Raw genomic sequence first — 15,631 nt, forward strand, 5'->3', positions numbered from 1 at the left:
TTCATAAAAGGGAGGGAAACTAGAAAAACTGGTTTAACCACTGATTTGCACTGATTTGCATTTGTGTAACCTTTTGCATATGATCCTAACGATTTAGTGGTTAAACCAGTTTTTCTAGTTAGCTGTACTGGTATTGAATTGTTCTGACTAGTTCATTCTGCTTTTGCTGAAGAAGAGTGATGGATGTCACTCGAAACGTCCGGAAGTAAATATCCGTTTTTATCCAGTTGTAGAGATTGAATTGTATTTGAATATCCAGGATAGCGTATTCCCCTGAAGTAGCAGCTTGGCACGCGAGGAACGCATGAAACCCGGAAGCTAGGGACTTCGGCCTTGTTCAGGGGTTTCTTTTTGGAAGTCAACGGCCAACCCTGGCACTTATAGCATTTTATAGGGCTGAAACTTATTTGTAGCGAAATGGACCATTGTTTTGAGAACTGCCGATTCACAAACAATTAGGTCCAGGTTCATGTCCGGACCTATACCTGATCCTCTGGACCTGTACCATACCTGTACCTGAATTTTCTGTTACCCAAACACTATTCCTGAGGAATATTCATGGCTTCTGGATGGGTTACAGTTTTACAGGCTGTAAATTATTGAATGGTTCCCAGTGGTGGAAAATCAGCCGCGGGCTCTAATCAACTTTGCGTACCAACAAGAAACTACGCCACAAACAAAGACGGATAACGACTCCCATCCTGACCCTGCCCGGTCTCCTCAGGGATGTACGGAAATTGACGAGTTACGAAAGCAGTAACCTTTCGCGAGAATTTACTTTGCCATTTGGCTATAAAACATTCATGGTGCATCTTTTCGTTCTACAAATTAATGGAGATTTCATATTCATGAAATGTCAAGCTCAAGTAGTAATGCATGTTCTCTGAATGGATGACAAGGTTATAAAATGTCTGATTTTAAATTAAACGGTCACTGGGGAATCTTATAAACTCTGATGATATCATTATATATTCAATGAAGTTATTTGTGGATGACTATAACATTGTAAGCCTGTATAGGAGATAGGAAAAAAATTGCTAAGTCCACACCAATTTAATTTCTTGGTTCACGGATTCGCTCGCTCCTATTTTTTGGAGAAAAAAATAAGAATTACCAGTCAGCAAATTTTCACCATTAATGAAACCATTCACCAACTTTCTGGTGTAGCAAATTGGCCTTTATATTATAAGCTCCTTAAAGTGTGGGTACAGGTGCTGTTACTGTCCAATAATAGTGTTTTTGTACTTTTTTCAAGCTGAAAACTTTTTTTCTTTATGTTTTGGATTAGTCGTTACCTTTACCCCAACCATTTTACAATTTTTATCTTTATTTTTATTTCACCCTCTCGCTCCATATTTTTTATGAAAAAAATCCGTGAACCAAGAAATTAAATTGATGGCCACACTAATTTATTTTCTTGGTTATCAGACATTCAATAAGGTGAAAATTCCATTACTAGCAAGTAGACATAAAAAAGCAAAGAGCGAGGCTATTGACACACCCAGTGTGTCGATAGCCTAAGAGGCTATCGACACACTGAGTGTGTCGATAGCCTGTTTAGGCTATTGGCACACTCAGTGTGGCGATAGCCTGTTTAGGCTATTGACACACCCAGTGATAGAAACCACTAAAATGAGGAAATCTTACGATTATATTTGACAATCAACACTCTGAAAAATACAAATGGCATCCTGTGTCCATTATCAACCCAAAATACGATCTTTTTCACGTGTTTACGGCACAATTTTAAACATCGGAATCTGCTATCAAATAGGGTGCTAGTTTCACTGTCACCGCATGTGATCATGGCAGCCATGTTGGATCGGTTAGGAACACGTTCTCAGCTGTGTTTACCTGCCGTATTGGAGAATTTTCGGCCTCAAAACTTATATCACTAAGGAAGCGAAGTTATAGTTGTTGTTTTACCTCCATTATTTTTAATGTGAAAGAAATATTCTTCCGAGTCGCTGCCGATAGCGCCGGAACCACACGGCCGAAAATTATGACATGTTTTGTGGTCAGTGTTACTTTTGGTTTATATTGTTAACAGAAACTTTAAAAGTTGTTTATATATAAAATATTCTTATATCAAATTGATGTTTAAAAAGGGAAAAGAAAAATTGAAAAAAAAAAAATTGAAAAAACTCCGGCGCGGACTCGAACCGGGTCGGCGCTGTTATCATGAATTCCCGGGTCAACGTTTTATCCACTACGCTACGCCGAACATACACGATGGAGGCTGTATTAACAGGTATCCAAATGTAGGGCATAACTTGAATACGTCCGTTCATTCCAAGATTCAAAGATTCCAATGTCTAATCTTCCGAACAATGTCTAATCAACTATTGCTTGTGAAAAATATTGCCGGAAAGGCATGTTACAAGATTACAAGCTCTGATTGGCTGACTGGCATCTCGGTGTGTCAATAGCCTGTTTGGCTATTGGCACACTGAGTGTGTCAATAGCCACAGCGAAAAGCAAATGGCAGGGAGGAAAACTTGAATATGACTTCATTCACTCCATAAAACTGAATTCACTCAGGCATAAACCTAAGTCCACGGGATTTGTTTTCGTTATATTTTCCAGTAAAGGATATTCTTTTTAAATCCGAGAATCGAATAGGTGTGATGTAATCCAGTTTATGACGTGGAAAATGACTGAGCTTGTAAAATCCCCAATGCTGTTTTACAAGTACGTAACAAATGTTATACAATGCATTTTGCAATAGAAGTTTACAAAATTTGTTTCTATTTACATTTATGTGCAGTGACTTCTAAGGATATAGCAAAGTAGGGCCAACCTAAGGTGCACTCGTAAATAATAATTATTGATATGTACGTAGTTTTGCTTTTCAGACAAAAGTAAAAGATAAAAGTAGTAGCAACCAAACAAGTGTACCATTTACTGTAAATGCATTTAATTTCGCTGTAGTGGGAAAAATGACTTTTCGCGGTGGTTTTAAGATCACGGTAGCACCTTGCACTGTAGTCTCTTACTGCCATGGAAAAATGTTTGAGGTGGTTTTACGTTCGCAGTTCAGCGGCTACCGCAAAAACTGTGAATATAAAACCACCGCGAAAGTTTCTGCATTTACAGTATTTGGAGCAGGCTGATGCTATAGACAGGATGTTCCTGTCAATAACAGTGGAGTAGAGTAAAGTAGCCAGGTACGGAGTATTTTATCCAGTTTAGACAATATGGATTTTTAATTTTATGCACAGAAAAGAATTGTCATGATTGACAGGTCGTTCTTGTCAAATTGACATTGTGGCAATTTTTTTGTTTATAATTTCTCTATAAATTATAATAACAATTTTGGCATTATTGACAACATGTGTCGAATGTGTCTGTTGATAAGAATTATTATGTGACATTGTAACATGATTTTGTAACTTTTTATAGGAGCTAGAAAAACATCACTACTAGTAAGGCCACACCAGTTTAATTTGTTGGTTATTGGACAGTCTTAGGTGAAAAATAAAAGTACTGTATTAGCAAGCAGACATCATAAAAGCATAGGACAGGAAGTCTGTATTCACTGCATAAAACTGAATGTACCAAGACATATTTAAAACAAAACATGATACAATTGACAACAACAACAATTATTATAGTGCACTATAACGTTATATAGATGATAATGATATACTATGTCCACTATGATAATTTTTGACAGGATGTTTATAATTTGTCAAAATATTATAGGCCCCTTTACACAACAACCTGACTAACCGAAGGACTCTACTCTACTCTCTACTCTAGGATAATCCTGTACAAATCGGTGGGAAAATATAAACTTTAAAGAGAAATTGTTGTGGGCTCTGTGGCCACGTTTTAGGTAATTGCACGAACCAAGGAGCGAACAAATGAATGCAATAAATGACACAAATGTTCCACCAACACCCGGCAAAAGGCAACCAGTAACGACAGCTATAAGCATACTATGACTGCAATTTCAAAACAGCAAATTATGAAGAAATTAGAAACTTTTCACGAATATCAGAAAAATTACCTCAAAATTGTCCGCCATTTTGAGCCGTATTGCATCACGGGAAATTAATCTGACCCGGAGGTCATAAGAATATACCAATAATAATAGGGATTGCTAAAATGTATTTCTATACTATACTAGGTTGCTTTACCCTATACTGGCAACATTATGGAGTTTACTACATATATTCATATATATTATATATAAATCAGGAAATTTTGTGTATCATTGTGGCGTTGTTACGTTATATATTATTACTCAATAATTCTTAGTACCCCCGAATGAAAGGTAAAAGTGCGCCATTCCGTTTGTTATCCCCACTCCGACGAAACGAGTACGTAGCGCACGTCGTGAACAGGTGAGTACAAGAAAACTCCCGTTTTTCAGCGATTCTTTCCCAAATTTCCAGCTTTTCAGAACACCCATTTTCTCAATATGGAATCTTCATTCTGTGGTTAAACTAGAAAAGCACTGTGTCTCTTGTGGTATTGATATAAAACGTGTTTTGTTTTCTTTCCTATTATATTTTGGAGGGATGGTGTTGTTGAAACTTACACAGGTAAAAGAACATGTCGTAGTATTGTTATTATGGATCTTCAGTAGCATAAGTTGATCGATGTATATTCTTCCTTGTTTAGAGTGTTGTTTTGTGTCTTCATTGACTGCCTAAATGCTGATGTGTCGCTGGAATCTGTTGTAAAATTGTTGCACGCTGTCAAAGCAGCTTGGTGCATTGTGCTGCAAAATAAAGGGGTTGGCGGAAACGGCTGCCCGGTCGGTCGGCGGAAACGGCTGCCCGGTCCGGTCTGGAGGTTGGTTTTGGGGGTTTCGAGTATACGAAATTTAAACAAGATGGCTTACTATCGCAGCAGTGATCTAAGTGCATTTCTCGTGTAGGCTGACCCTACAACTTACAGTAGCACTAATATCGTAAACATTACCATAATTTCGGAAATTCGAAAACGCAAACACGGCGTAATTTCGAACTTGTACACATTTTCACACGATCTGAGACTGAATGGGATTATGCTGATGCTTTGACCACGAACACATTTGTTAAATCCTTGGTTAAATCTTTACTATTTTTATCATCTTATCATTTCCGACATGTGAGAATAGTATCGTGATCAATCAAAGAATTGCAGTGGGGGAAATCTTCAGACACTGGTGAAATCGCCAATTTGATCTTTCAAGAATTCAATGTTCGGTGACAAGTTTGCTTACGGGGAGGAAAGACTACGGCGGAGCTGTTTTCGTGTGAAGTATGTGAAAACATCGTACATAATTAATGTATAATTGACTACATTAGTTTAAACCAGAACCTGACACAAAAAATTGAATCCACGCGTTTGTAAATGTACATTTTAGTATTAATTTAACTAAATTTGAATTATTTTACAGTTCTTAGAGATAGTTTCTCCTCGGACACGTCAGACAGCTCGGCACGGTAGTGCTGTCAAAATTGATTGATTTTGTCGCCGGCGCCCGGCACATATGATAATAGATCAAAGGACCGCCACTCTGTACAACCCTAAGCGCTTGACGTAGCGAACTTCTGACGTTCTGTACTGGGGGACGTTCTAATAGCAGAAGCTGGGGACAATCTTACCAAGAAATGTCAAATTAATTTTTTTTCAAAAGATAAGTAATTTGGCCAGCTTCCTTTGAACATACAGCAACATCTAACAACCGTTATGGAATATTTAAGTAGGTATTTTGTTTACTTCACTTACACTGCTGTATGCAATACTCGAAACCCCCAAAACCAACATCCGGACCGGACCGGGCAGCAGTTTCCGCCGACCGACCGGGCAGCCGTTTCCGCCAACCCAAAAATAAAGGCGAAAACAACACGCCGATATTTTATCATAAAACTGATTAGGATAGCTTCCATACGTTAAAACCCAGACTCATATCATATTTAGTGTCCATTATATTATAGATGATTGGCATAATTAGAATATCATGCAAGTATTTTGTTGCTCCAAGAATACAAAAGGAGTCAAGATTGGCTTGTGCCTCCTCCCCCTTTTGTAGTTTTTTTTTTTTTCATGTTTAAACATTTTTGGCCTCTGTTGGTCAACCATAAAAGTGTCAAATTTGATGATTTAAAATGGTTCAGTACTGCCTAGTCTATCTGTATTTTCACACGTGCATGTACAATGTACCTCAATATGCCCAGCCACTGACAGTGCACACTGAGTGCAGGAAATTGTGATAATTTGAATGCCTTGTGTTTTGAATTAAGTACTAGAATTACCTATGTGGTAAAGGTAGTCCCATTCTACTGTAGCCTTTTTAAGACTGTAGGTGTAATGTAAGTGTGTTGTGTCTAGGGCACAGTATTGAAATAGAAGGCAGAGCCCATCCCTCTCCTTCCACTACTGCCAGCCAAAGTCAGGTGCCCATATTTACACCTGGATGGAGTGAAGAAAGTCAGGTAAAGAGGTTCTAGGTTTCTGGACCAAACACCATAACTGTTATGCCAACATGATGCCACAATGTTGGATTGATGTGTTCAAAAATCCTCATTTTCCCAGAACTATCGTAGAGTGGAATATGTTATCACCAAGCACAGTAGGGGCATCTTCTTTGGATAGTTTTAAAGAACACTTGCAGATAGATGTGCAAAAGTTAGGTGTGACGGGTCGTTCGGTGTAATATAACCAGCTGCTGCCACGCCACGTGCCTGCGAAGCTGGTGTGTCACGCCGAAGGGCGGTTGTACCAGCTATAGATACAGATACAGATACAGAATGTGGACAGATTATGATTGCCAAGTCTCTCAGCCAAGTTCAGTCAGGAAGTAAATTCATCATTATTCCAATGGTAATTTCAGAGCAGATGGCTGTACAAAATTACTGGTAATAAGTATCCATTTAGATGAAATGATATTTTCTCTGATGAGGATCCAATATGGGGCTGACAGTTGAAATATCCCATTTAGGTAAACCGCAAGATTGTCAAGTTCATAAGTGCGTAGGTATGACGTAAGCAAAATATGTCCTTGCAAAGCTCAGTTCAATAATCATTTTAACTCAGGGGAAACACCCCCAGCAGAAGAGGAGATATCTCCTGTGTGTATCTTCCCCTTTTTCCCCAGCCAGAGGGTTCTTTATGTTCGTTTTGGAGGATATATATATCTGAAAGGTTATGGCCAATTAGAGACTGTCATTCCAATGTGTTTCTCATGAGTTTCATGGTAATCAATCACTCCTAGGAGGGGAGCATAGCAGACAGCAGGCTGGCAGGTCATTGTGTTTCTGTGGGTGGAGCAATTGGTCATGGATATAAGCTATATATATGTTTTCCACTGAGTTTCACATGTGTATCCTTCAGTCATACATTGGAATCACAATAGAAAAGTGTCCCAGTATGTCTCTACTGTATGACTGAGCTTTGCGAGTGCACTGAGCTGTAAAGTTTTTTGACAGATGTACTCACTGTCACTAAAACTTACTTTACAGGGCTCGAAATACTTTTTTCTGCATACCTACACTGGTGCAGGTAACATTGAAAATTACCTGCACCACGCAGCACCAGACAAATTTTACCTGCACCACTCTCAGCCCACTCTGAATTTAGGGAGTATGGATCATACTAAAATTGTTCAGGAACCATTGCTATTTTTTGTCTTTCGCCGCGCTTCCGCGGCGAAAGGCAATCAGACCGATATTAGATTTCTGTCCGTCTGTCCGTCCGTCCGTCCGGGTCGACCATGCCATACTGTGCTAGCGAGATATTCTACCCTGTAGATTCGACGGTATGTAACGTTATGACATACGTATCGGCCTACCATGAATGTGCTGCTTGGTTTGCGGTCCATGCCATATCGTGCTAGCGAGATATTCTACCCTGCAGATTCGACGGTATGTAACGTTATGACATACGTATCGGCCTACCATGAATGTGCTGCTTGGTTTCTGTATGGCTTATAAGCAGGAATTTGCAGAGACGGATGTGAACGGTGAGGATTTCTTCGTAAGATTGTATACAATTTATAAACTAACATGTTCGCTGTTTGGTTATAATAAAACAGACATTGTAGAGAACAGTTTGACATGTCATTTACTTTGTTTTATGGAAAATCACCGCTACAAAATCTAGAATTGTGTAAGATGCGTGCGCCGCATCTGACATGGTGTGGGAGGGGGGCGTATTCGGAAATTTCTTACTCTAAGAAATTTCAGGCTATTTTCGTGTAACAAACTTCTTTCAGCAAAATAGTAGCCCTCGGATGCGTTGAAAATAGAATTACCCACATTTAATTTATAATTTCGAAAGGGAAGATTCTGACCGAGCTCGACGGAGTGAGTCTGACGCGTGACGTCACGACTCCGTCAAGTAAAAGCATAATTGCGTTACTAAAAGAAACGAAACGTTCCATTAAACATACCACGGACCTGTTTTAGTTTAAAATATCTACCTTTCACATGATCTTGCCATTAAAAAAAATATTTCCATTACTGTATATGCCATGTTAATATTTTATGTTCAGTTGTTTATGGTGACAATACTTTGTTTGTTCTTGCAGAAATTCAGGACACATCTACTGATAAATTTGATTACTACAGTGCACTTTCATAAAACCCTGTTGTACTGTAACAGAGCCGTTCTTAACAGCGAAACAATCCGAATAAAGTTAACATCATTCATGCAGTTGTGTTATTATACAGTTCAAGTAAAATATACTCTGTGAGAACCACTACCTTACTAAACAGTTATATAACCTAGCACTTGACCAAACTGTGCCAGAGCTGCCAACGTTGCAGACTTGGCACCCACGCTTGACCAAACTATGCCAAACAATTTTACCTACACAATATAAGTAAGCGAAAGACTAGCTTTTTTCAGAAGCTCTTGTTTCTATACTTTATAGGTGGTAACAGTCAATGCAGCTAATAACAATCCATGATTATACACCTACATCATATGACGTTTCTGTAAATGTATAAAACACAGTACATGGACAAGTGCAGATTAGGTGCAGGTAGACACCAGAAATACCTGCACAGCTCCAATTTTACCTGCAGCAGTAAACTGCAAATACAGGTAGTATTTCGAGCCCTGCTTTAACTTTGAGTCAAGTTTAACTTCAACCATACTTTGTTCAGTGTTGAATGTGTGACTGCTGGCACAGGAAACACAGGAGCTTATGAGGATTACCTGTGGCAGACTTATTGTCTACATGCCATGGTGTTACACATAGCCTTAGATAGAATCATATATCACATCAAAACTTTCCTACGCGTATGTGAGCTGTTTGAAAGATTGGAAGCATAACTTACACTATCAAACTACAAAGATAGGTTCTTGAAATCAATCTCAATAGGTCTTCGATTGTATATATTTCTCTGTGTTGTCCTCTCCTACCAAATGGACCAACTAACTCTCTGGGCAAATTATTCATCCCTTCCTACTATTCATTTACTATTATTTATCCCCCAAAGGATTCTCGCACAGAATACTGTAATTCTTTGAATTTTTGCATTGGTTTATAGTTTATGGTTTTCGTGGTAAAGTGTCCAACGCAAAAACTGTGAGCATAGGTTGATAAAACCATTTCAACTGTACGGTATGTGGCTGTAGCTTTATCACAAACACTTTATTTTCTCCTTACCAGGAAATTAAATTTCCACGAACGTTATGGCATTTACAGTAACATTGCCCCTTTCTTTCAAAGTTTCAGCTGCCAGTAGAATTATTAATGGTTTAATTAATCTAACAGATGTAATCTGCCTTTTGGGATAGTGTTCATCAGTCCTTACCAGCTGCTCCTAGCCTGGGCACAAGGCTATTATTCAGTTGTCACTACGGCTGCGTACCTAAATTTTACATCAGGTATAGGTACAGGTACCGCCGAACTGGTACAGACATCTAGGTACAGGTTCCTACCCATGTGGAGAATGGGGGTTGGTGGTATTGTTTCCCTGATTTTCGGTCATTGCAGCGGGTTTAGGACACATAAAACACGGTGGTAGACGGACAAACGAAGAACACGACTGTACATGTACACCTTGGATGGCGAAACTCAACTGAACTTTGTTAAAAATCTCGAACGCATTCGAATACCACACCTGCGAACAAGAGCAAACGTCCCTATTCAACATCGAACACCTGCACTCCGAGCCTCGTCCGCAGGTGCAGACGTGAAACGGAAGCGTTCTTAGAACGTTGTTTTAATACCCTTCTTACACCCATACCTAGCCTGGGTACCATCCAGATAGTAGTTCGCTCCAACATTTATTTTACACTGTATACAGTCTCTTCTCGCTCTGACTTTTATCATACACTATAAACAGTAGCTTCTCTGCTGTTCCATCTGGGAACCTCTAATGTCTGGAATTGTCCAAATTCTGGTTTGTATGATTGAATTAAGGAATGGGTGCAAGTGCTTGTTTGAACAGGCATTCCAACACCCAAAACGTCTTCTGTCTGCTTGCGGGAGGGCCTGTTGTCATTGGATGAGTGCTCTAGAACTCGTTCCGTAATTTGCTCAGTAACTGACTTCACCACTAAAAGATTTGAATGTACAGTTCCCCAGATGGGTAGGATAAATGAACATAAGAACAAACTGTACTTGTACCTGAGCCAAACTCCCCGCCTGAAAGATCTCTTGCGTATTAGTTAAGCTGTCCCTAGCTAGGTATCACTTTGGTGTCACCTGAGGCCATGACTGCATCATGAGGTCAAGAGATTTCAATTCCAAATGTGGCTCAGATTTCAAGTTTCAGCGAGGCATTTTACGTCTTTTCCGGTGCTAAATGTTCGTCTTTGTGGCAGGATGAATGCATAGTCAGTCACAAAATAACCACATACTTGATGTAAATTGTTATCGTTTTAGTATCGGTATTTCATTATTTGGTATTTTGGACCTACACTGAATCGATTTTTACAATACAGTACAGTACAGGTGCTGTGTGAAGTGGATACTGATGGGCAGTCTAACTCTAAGTCGTCACTGATGTTTTCTATGACATTATGTCCTGCTTGGGTGTCTGGCAGGCTTTTAGCTAGCAATGCGTACGGGCGTACAATGTACGCCCTTTAATAAAAATATCACAAAATGTACGCCCTGTTTTTTGGATGTACGGCTTCTGTACGCCCTTATTTTCCCCCGGAAACTTCGCTCAAAGTTCAAAATTCGCCGATTCCGGGCCGAGCGCCGAGCACCGAGCTGCCATTTTGGGTGATTCTACCTCAAGTCTCGCACCAACTCACATCTCGCGAATCGCGAGAGTCGCACCCCATTGGCCATTTCGGCGTGACGTAGCGCGCCCGGGCGCCATTATTGGTGGAATATCTGATATCCCCGCTGTTTTCGCGGGAAAAATCACGCAGGGAAGCGTGAAAACTTTGATTTGTTTACGAAAACTCGTCGAATGCCTGAAGTCATTGGTGATAAGTACATGTATAGGATTGTTTTGGAGGTTTTTTTGCTTGTTTGTCGGTGGAATGTGGGAAAAACAACAGCTAATGTGACGATGACATACTGGGGAGGGGGGCGGTTTCGGCACTGAATTCGTAGAAAATGTTGAACGGAGGTCGCGATTTTTTCACGGTAACTTGAGATATTACTTTTGTTGCAGTCTTTATTTTCAAAATATTGATACATGGATGTTGTTTGTTGAGAAAATTTCGCTTAATTTGCCCTTGGAGCACATCTTTTCTGCTATATATTTTCGATGAATTAAATGTTTGTACACATATTTTTCTGTACTGTATAAAGTTAACGCTGATGTTACAGGCTACAAGTAACTTTTCAGTGCATTTAGTTTCAGCTATGTTCTTAACAGAGTAGATACACAAAAGAAATATAAGATGTACCTGGCAGTCCTGGCTACACTCTCTCCTCTGTTGGTTTGCAGATTTTCTTGTAGACTTCTTTAGCTTGCTGTTGTTATATATGTAACATCACCTTTAGCAGTGAGGTTAATTTACTCTCTCTGATTGTATGTATTAACTCATGAAACATTATATTGTAAGGAATCAGTGTTATATTACTTGAAAATTACCTCATGTATTCTTTAAGCCATACCCACCTCTAATCAAGAACACATACCTCCCATTCTCAGGACAAAAGTAGTAATGCAGCAAAGACAAAAATTTGGCTATATTCTACTTCAAAATGCAGGAAATAGCTTTTCAGAGGCTTTAAATTTAAAAATTTTCCGGGGGAGGATACCCCCGGACCCCCCTACAATGCTCGCGCCTTCGGCGCTCGTCGCGCGGCTCTGCCGCGCAGTGCGGAGAGTACAACACATTACAGATGTACACCCTAAAAAAAATTCCTAGCTAAAAGCCTGGTGTCTGGACTGTACTTTGGGTTGATTGGAGTTGTGCATGATAAATACTCTCAGTCTGTAACGGTTTTCAAATAGTGATTAGGTTTTGATTAGTGATATATTTGTCTCAGTGATTTTATTAATGGCATAACTATATATGAAACTTAGCCATATGACCAATGTGTACAGTACTAGTATTCTTTCGATTCATACAATGAGAATTGTAGAAATTCTTGCCTTGCTAAACTAAATCTAGATAAATTCTCTTGACATTAATATTGTACAGTAGTAACAACAGTGTGCAATGCAGGTACCACATTTGAATGACAGTTACATTTTCTAGGATAGGGAATAGAGAGTTTTTTTCTGTAGTATCTATAACAGGAGGAAAAGGTCATACTTCCTTGTTTTTGTCCTTTCTGGACTATAAAGTATGAAGAGATTATCATGCATTCTTGTTTTTGTTCTTTCTAGACTCTCTACCAGGCCACAGTTCCAAGTTTGAAGCAGGCCATTCCTTCATCAGTTTGGGGGCCTGCCTAGCAGGTGGACCAGGTAAGGCTATCAACAGATTGTTCAGTGTTAAGTTAATAATTATAACAATTTTAAAACTTTATATCCGTGCACAAAATAAACCGCTTACCAACAAGCTTTCAAGCAGTCCTCTGCTGATCCTTCTCAAGTTGAAATGACCCAACACCTAAGTCACACATTCGGAACGGCAGTGTGACGTCAGCAAAGGGTCAAAGGTGCTTGGCAGTCGGTATCGGCCCCCGTCTCGGTTGAGGGAAGGTTGGTGGGCTTTGTTCATTGTGATAGATGGGGACATGTCAGATGTAAGTCTTTGATTAAAAAAGGTCTTCTTCTAGAATTTGATGTCATCTGCTATTCTACTATCATTTGATTTGGTTATATTTCATTTTAGAACACACAATGTAATATATAATGTAAGCCAATGAATTAATAAATAAATAAATAGAATATACAATATCAAGGCTCGAAATACTTCTTCTGGCATACCTGCACTGGTGCAGGTAACATTGAAAATTACCTGCACCAGACAAGTTTTACCACGCTGAGTCTGTATCTAGGAAGCATGGATCATGCTAAAATTGTTCAGGAAACATTGCTATTTTTTCTTTTATACTTCATAAGTAACAGTCAATGCAGTTGATAACAATCCATATAGACCTGCACCATAGGACATTTATGTATTAAACATGGACCAGTGCAGGTTAGGTGCATCAGAAACACCTGCACAGGTCCAATTTTACCTGCACTAACCTGTATGTGCAGGTGGTATTTCGAGCCCTGATTTCACTATTTACCAACAAAAAACTTCGTGCATCATGCTTGTCCATAGTCTGAGGTTCAGCAACCTATCATGAAGTTGTACTTCTTTTCACATATTATCTATGGCTTATGCCTTGATAAACCACTGCTTGTCATTCATCACCAAGGGAGACTTGTTATCATCGGATTCACGTCCTTGGTCTTTCTTGTCAAGAAAATCCATTTATCATTGTGAAGACTGTCAGAAGGTGATAAAAGATTTATGAGCACTGGTCATGGTTATTAATTATAGCCCAAGGTTACCAGTATGTGTGTGTCTTTGGAGTTCTTCTGTAAGTTATATGACTGTATGAAATTGACTATGAAGTATTCTACCTGCTATTCTTAACAAAGTTCCCTCTCCTTTATTATTTCATACTCATAATGTGCTTTGACCCTAATTACTGGTGGAAACACACTGGTGTAGTGCAAGTGCATGTGTGTGCTTTGGATTTCATTTCTTAATATGCAGCCTCACAATTGTCTCACATTGAGTCACGATCAGATTGTGATCATTCTGTTCGTAGAGGGCTCAAACTTATTTACGACTAGGAAAAAGATGTTGTGTTCCCTGTTTCCCGACCTACCCTAGAAAAACCTGCCGTCCCTAGACTTTTTTTGGAGTGGACAGTGGAGTCACATAGTTTTCAGTCATGAATTTTTTTCTTCACCCTGCTTGCTACTCAAGTAAAAAAATGCTTGTCCTATATAATGAAGAATGAATGTGTCCACAGATTTGTAACTAGTATTATGCACAAAATTGAACATTTGACATTGAAAATGTAAGTGTCCTCATGTATTTCAGTTTAACTTTGTGAAACTGTATTGGATCACTAGAGTTTTGGCCAAAGTCTTAAAAAAAGATATTTAAAAAAAAAGAAGATGCACATCCCTACCTACCGACGCTATTTTTTTCAGGACTGAAACAGGAAACACAACATTTCTTTTCTTAGGCCTTAAGGAGAAGATGGGCTGCGTAATGTAAGGAGACTTGCAAAATTTCTAATGGAAATGCTCTGAATTATCCTGAAAGGTATTGGTCTTCATGTCCAATAGAATTACTGCGACCCTTTAGAGGGCTCTATTCAATTTCAGACAGTCACCAATGGCCTTTTATCGAAATTATCGTTCTTTGTTGGGAAAGAAGAATTGGAGCTATACGATAGGCAGAAAGATGGATACCATGGAAAGTGTAGCCTTATTTCCCTTGAAAAAACAATAATTCGTTTATGAAAGTTTACATTTCATCTTTAGGCCACACCAATTTTATTCGTTGTTTCTCCGATTTCCCGACCATATTTTTTCCGATTTGAAAAAATAAAACTTTTCAAATTGATGGTCACACCTCGTGTTGACCAAATTTCACTGCCTCTCCTTTCTCTAATTAACTATGGACCTTAAAATCCAGTAGCTGTACGTGTCTATTTTGGACGGTACATTTATGGTTTTTCTTCAAACTTTGGACTTTGCTACCAGGGACCCCCTAAATTAACTGTAACTTGAGTAAGCCCCTTGATCTCTCCTATCCCCGACTTTTTGCAAATTTTTTTTTTTTTACTGACTGACCCAATTTTTTTCTGAAAAAACTCCGAGAAACAACAAATAAACTTGGTGTGGCCTTACACAAATGTAATATAATATTCTTATAGATTATACGATAAGGTAGGCCACTGCATAAAATGTTTGCTTTTGTTTACATCATACACAGGCCATGTTACCCCATCTTTGCTTTGATTTGATTAAGGTATCCTACTACTACATAATTGTGCAGATCATACACAGATAAAACTTTCTCTGATTAATTGGATAATATTAAGTGCTCGTGAGGAAAAGAGCTGTATGTGTCATCCTTTAGGTTATCCAGTGATTAGAACCTTAAACCAATTTGAGTCATCTCTTCATAACTGTTTTTAGGATTGGTAGGTAAATGGATTTAAAATGTGTAGATAGTTGACATCAGACTTCAGAGGTAATGTTAAAGCTGGCCCATAGGAAAGCATGTCTAAGTATTTTGAAACGAGGCT

General features: G+C 38.9%; 2 protein-coding genes across 7 annotated transcripts in view; one reads left to right on the forward strand and one right to left on the reverse strand.

The window, feature by feature from the left end:
• The window catches only part of LOC118425952 (THO complex subunit 6 homolog), a 48,658-nt gene extending 44,567 nt beyond the window's left edge, over nucleotides 1–4,091 (reverse strand). Inside the window, exon 1 of the mRNA XM_035835122.1 lies at nucleotides 4,013–4,091. Within this exon, the coding sequence (XP_035691015.1) occupies nucleotides 4,013–4,030 (18 nt within the window). The 5' untranslated portion in view covers nucleotides 4,031–4,091. The remainder of the gene's footprint in view (nucleotides 1–4,012) is intronic.
• A 170-nt stretch (nucleotides 4,092–4,261) lies between these two features.
• LOC118426496 (serine/arginine repetitive matrix protein 2-like) overlaps nucleotides 4,262–15,631 on the forward strand; it is a 155,702-nt gene continuing 144,332 nt past the window's right edge. For all 6 annotated transcript variants that reach the window (XM_035835938.1, XM_035835937.1, XM_035835940.1 and 3 more), the window contains exons 1-2: nucleotides 4,262–4,349; nucleotides 12,750–12,830. The gene's annotated coding sequence lies outside the window, so the exon portion shown is untranslated. The remainder of the gene's footprint in view (nucleotides 4,350–12,749; nucleotides 12,831–15,631) is intronic.

Source organism: Branchiostoma floridae, chromosome 11, assembly GCF_000003815.2.
Source record: "Branchiostoma floridae strain S238N-H82 chromosome 11, Bfl_VNyyK, whole genome shotgun sequence".
In the NCBI taxonomy this organism is placed as follows: Eukaryota; Metazoa; Chordata; class Leptocardii; order Amphioxiformes; family Branchiostomatidae; genus Branchiostoma; species Branchiostoma floridae.